Source organism: Lycium barbarum, chromosome 8 (assembly GCF_019175385.1).
Source record: "Lycium barbarum isolate Lr01 chromosome 8, ASM1917538v2, whole genome shotgun sequence".
NCBI classification, from domain to species: Eukaryota; Viridiplantae; Streptophyta; class Magnoliopsida; order Solanales; family Solanaceae; genus Lycium; species Lycium barbarum.
The window spans coordinates 116,436,699-116,441,828 of record NC_083344.1 but is presented as its reverse complement, the minus strand read 5'-3'; the positions used below and the strand labels follow the sequence as shown (position 1 = coordinate 116,441,828).

At 37.2% G+C, this 5,130-nt stretch overlaps 1 protein-coding gene across 1 annotated transcript; it reads left to right on the top strand.

Moving 5' to 3' along the window:
• Positions 1–372: 372 nt before the first annotated feature.
• Positions 373–813, top strand: LOC132608190 (S-protein homolog 5-like). Its single transcript, XM_060322255.1, has one exon. It carries the CDS (start codon positions 373–375, stop codon positions 811–813), a length of 441 nt encoding a protein of 146 aa, XP_060178238.1.
• Positions 814–5,130: the final 4,317 nt, after the last annotated feature.

The window sequence follows — 5,130 nt, the reverse complement described above, 5'->3', positions numbered from 1 at the left end:
TAATTCTTAGATATGCCGTTACCCTCATATGGTATTTAATAAAAACTTTTCCTGAATAGATATACATTACCCTCGATCATAACATATTTAATAGATTGCTTTCGTAATCTTTTCATTTGGTGCACTTAATTTTTAGATATACCATTCCCCTCATATGGTATATGTAATAAATACTTTTCCCCTTTTCCGTAACAGTCAACTATAGAACAATTTCTTTCCTCATTAGAAACAATTTGAAAGCCAAAAATCTCGTCTACGTTAACAAAATTTAAGGCAGTTAATTAGCAAGATTCACCTTTCTTTTCATCTATAAATGCATGGCACAAATATACATATCTTCAAGATAAGATAGAACCATTTCAAGTGTCAAACATGAGTTATTTCAAGAACAATAACCTTTTCTTTTCATTCATCTTTGCACTTAACCTTGCTTTAGTGAGAAGTTCAGGGTTGACCCCAAATGGTTTGTTTTCTGGTTATCTAATGCACATCATTGACGCCCTCCCAAATGGTGCTCCAACTTTGACCCTTCGTTGTCAAGATAAAAATCATGATCTAGGATATCAGAAAATCAATGCGCCTGATGAGTATAGGTTTAAGTTTCGTGATCAAATTTTTGGTGGTACACTGTACTTCTGCCATTTTTGGTGGAACGGAAAAGACAAAGTTTTCGATGTTTTCAATGACAATATATCTGGCCGTTGTGGATCCCGTGGTGCTTTTCTCTCTGAATGCTTTTGGAAGGTGCAAGAGGATGGCTTTTATTTTGGACCCCGTCAAGATGGTCCATTTGAGAGGAAATATGAGTGGTAACAAAATGTAGCATCTAGAATATCTATTTCAATTTCGCTTAAAATAAGTGAGTGTAATAGCAAAGAAAACTTGTACTCTTACCATTTCTTCTCGAATAATAAGAAGATACAAGAGGGGTATGAAAGGAATTCATGTAATCTATTATTGATTTCTCGATTCCATTTCAGCTATAGTATCTCACCTTTGTTTCTGAATTTTAAAGATTACATACATGAGGAGTACGAGCTTTTATGTCTCTGTAATGTTGTTATTGAAAAAATTCTAAGTAGCAATGGTAAAAAAAAAAAAAAAAAGCGAATTAATTAGAGTCCTGAATCAATATCACTGAAACTTGTAAGGTCACGTACGTGGTCTCGTGAACCATTTCAAAGAATTATTTTAATGATACAATCATTTGCCTAATTAATAGCTTGATGAAGACCTCTTTCACTGTGTTATCATACTGCTGATACTCGAAGCCATGATAATTGAAACAAAATAGGACAGATTTTGAATGTTTTGGATGTATTTTGGCGCAATTCAACGTATACGGCCGATACTAGTTGAATAAATAAAAAAAATCACTTTATTAGGTATATTTTTACATATAATATCTCGATAGTATTTCTCTATTTAGCAATCCGATTTTAATTCTAGAGATAATGACTAAACCTGCCTTCCTCCGCTAACTTTCACGATTTTTTTGCAAGTTTCATACTTAAACTTTATAATATAACGAGTGTAGATATCTAAAATTATCTACATTTTGGAATGCACTACAAATCTTATCTGGTCACCTCGAATATCTAAGTGATTCTACATTACTATATTGTTATAGGATTGCTATGGTTGAAATCGTGTTCTTTAAATATATGTATAAAGGATCTTTTATTTTCATTGAATTTCTGAAGACATACTTAAGGTTAGGATTGTTTTTTTTTTTTTTAATGCAATTTCCCTCCAACCAGGTGTAGGCCTGAGTTGTTGTGGGGGAGTTTGGCGTTGACCCCTACCTTGTTTATTTCAAAAGATTATACAAGAAGGGGGACGTGTTGCCAAAAACCTTCTAGCTGAGCAAAATAAACCCATATGCAATTACTATACAACCTGATGCAAACAGCATACTCCAAAATTGCATATGGGGTATGAAGGCCATTGTACTATACGGAGAGGCCTTCCCTAAATCAGAAAAACAAACTCAAGGAGGATCAAAATACCAACTCGAGTATTTACATGCTTTGAATCTAAAGGAGGCTAATTGAAGCAAGTCCATTCTCATAGGTCCTCTAGCATTCTCTGGTAAGTCATCTTCCCTGATGAAGGTGCGGTTTTCAGAACTGTTTATAGCTGTTTTTTTTTTTTGCCAAGATGTCGGCTACAGCATTTGCTTCCTTGAAGCAGTGCTTGACTTCGATATGTTCCTGTTGGATGATGTTTCGGGCTTCTTCAATGGATTTCCTGAGTCTCCAAGGTGCAGTAGTCTGTCCTCTGAGCATATTCACTATCACTAATGAGTCCATTTCTAGAATAAGACGAGGCTGATGCTGCTGTTCTTTATACCATTTGATACCATGCATTGCAGCTTGCAATTCGTAGGAATTGTTAGTTGTGAATTCGATGTGTTTAGCAAAAGCTATGATCATTCTTCCATTTCCTTTTCTAACAATTCCCCCAATGCCAGATGCTCTGATTCCCTCCATCGTACTTCCATCCGTGTTTAGCTTCCAACTGTCCCCTTCTGGTCTGTCCCAATATACCATTGTGCTGGTAATTCTTTCCCGATAATTTTCAGCTTTTTGACAGATTGTTTTCCAATCCCAATTGTTGTCAATTTTGTTGAATCTTTTAGAGATAGAAGCCTGCACATTGAACAAGATTAAGTTAGACATTCTATTTATAGTGGTAGATTTATTACTATACCTTTTGTCACATCTTGCTCTCCATAGTTGCCATAGAATGTAACATGGACTGATAAGAAGAATATGCTTGTGAACTTGATTCTTTGGCTAAACTCTCCACCAGCAGTCAAGGGCTCCCTGGACAGAGTTGCTTCGCTGTTGGATGCCCAGTGGTCTTGCCATTTGTTTCCAAAGAGTCTTTGCAAAAGGACTCGTTGCAAATACATGATTCACCTTCTCTGGACTTAGCTCCCTACAGCAAGTGCAATTAGAATCAGTTTGAATGCCAAGATTAATTATTCTGTCATCAAGAGGCAGTTTTTTCCTTATTAATCTCCACATAAAAAAGGAAATTTCTAAGGGAATTCCTTTGGCCCAAAACATTTTGGCTAAAGGATCAACTTCCTGTTTTTGTCTGATGATCTGCCAGGCTGAAGAGCATGAGAAATTTCCATTGGTGCTCGGTGTCCATATGCAAGTATATGCTATCTCGCTGTCTCCTATCCCAGTATTAGTGACTTCCTGGATCATCTCATTTGGTAGAATTTTGCTTAGAGAAGCAGTGTTCCATTGGTTATTGTTAATAAAGTTCTGAACAGTAATGCTTCCTGGTTTTCTTTCTAACCACACTCTGGGAGCCAAAGGACCTTGAGTTGTCCAATTATCCCACCAGAATAAAGTGTTACCCTTGTTGATCTCCCATTGGATATGGTGCTTGGCTTGGGGTCTGATTTTCAAAATACTTCTCCAGATGTTTGAGTTGTTGGGGCTAATGACCTTTGATACCATATTGGCTCTAGGACAGTATTTGGCTTTGATGAACTGGGACCAAAGATTGTCCATGGTTCTCAGCCTCCACCATCTCTTGATTTTAAAGGTCTTGCAAATATCTTTTAATCTTTTGAAACCCAATCCTACTTCGTCAGTAAGATAGCAAAGCTTTTTCCAATTAGACCAATGGTATTTATTCTTACCGTCCTTTTGACCCCAGAAGAAATTGCAGAAATACATCTCAATTTGTTTAAGGGTTGTGATAGGAGGTTCAAGAGCCGCAAACAAGTGAAGAGTCTGAGATTGAAGGACGTGCTTAATGATTAAAGACTTGCCACCTGCACTTAGGAGTTTTGTCTGCCATCCTCCAGCTTTGTTAATGACTTTGGCAGTCAAATCAGTGAAGATGTCAATCCTCTTCCTTCCTGTATAAATAGGGCAGCCCAAGTAATTGAAAGGGAAGTTGGAGTGCTTGTATCCTGTCCACTTCTTGATCCTTTTGGTGGTTCTGGGATTAAGGGAAGAATGAGTAATGTAGCAGCTTTTTTCAATGTTAGTCTCTTGACCTGAGGCCTCCTGATACTTCTTTAAAATCTTCATTATAAGCTTGATAGAATGTTTCTTAACAGAGGAGAAGATAATAAGGTCATCCTCATAGCATAAATGGTTCACCTGTGGACCATTTTTTTTCATGTAAAAACTAGTGAAGTCCTCCTTTGAGTTAAGATTATTTAGAGCTTTGGAAAGAGCCTCCGCAGCAAGGATGAATAGAGAATGTGAGAGGGGATCACCTTGCTTTAGTCCTCTGGTGGCATTGAAGAAACCATACCTGATCCCATTTACTATGATTGAGTACCAATTGTTTGAGACCAGCATGTAAATGATTTCAATGAACTGTTCTCTAAATCCCATCTTCATGAGAGCACAAGCCAAAAAACCCCACGAGACTTTATCATAAGCCTTGGACATGTCCAATTTGAACACCACATTTCCACTTTCCGAGCCTTTTTTAATATCATGAATAATTTCTTGAGTCAGAAGAATATTCTCTGTAATAAGCCTGCCCTTTATGAACCCAGATTGATTCTCAGAGATGATGTTGGGGAGCATTGGAGACAATCTCATAGCAATTATCTTAGACAGGTTCTTGTTTGTAAAGTTGCAAAGGCTAATTGATCTGAGCTCACTGAAATTCTTTGGAGACTTTACTTTAGGGATTAGCACTAGACAGGCATGAGTAAAGTACTTAGTCATGTTGGCCCCAGTAAAAAAAGATTTGACATATTCGACAATGTCCACCTTTATAGTATCCCATGAATGTTGAAAAAAATGCCCATTGAACCCATCAGGCCCTGCAGAGCTGTTGGGATCCATAGAGAAAATAGCTTCCTTGATTTCTTCTTCAGAAGGGATTTGTTGAAGCATTTCATTATCCTGATCAGTGACCATAGTATCAAGGTGATCAAGTATCTCCATGTTGTTGTTGCCTGCAGGTTGTGTAAAAATATTATTGAAATGAGCCACTGCTTCTTGAGCAATATCCTCTGTGTTCTCCAACCAGATTCCTTGAACATTTTTTATTCTCATGATTTGTGCTCTTCTTCTCCTGCCCTTAATGACACTGTAGAAGTACTTTGAATTGGTATCTCCCTCCTCTGCCCATTTTAAT

Bases quoted from the DNA above. Each gene is read 5' to 3' on its own strand.
- LOC132608190 (XM_060322255.1), top strand. From the start codon at position 373: ATGAGTTATTTCAAGAACAATAACCTTTTCTTTTCATTCATCTTTGCA.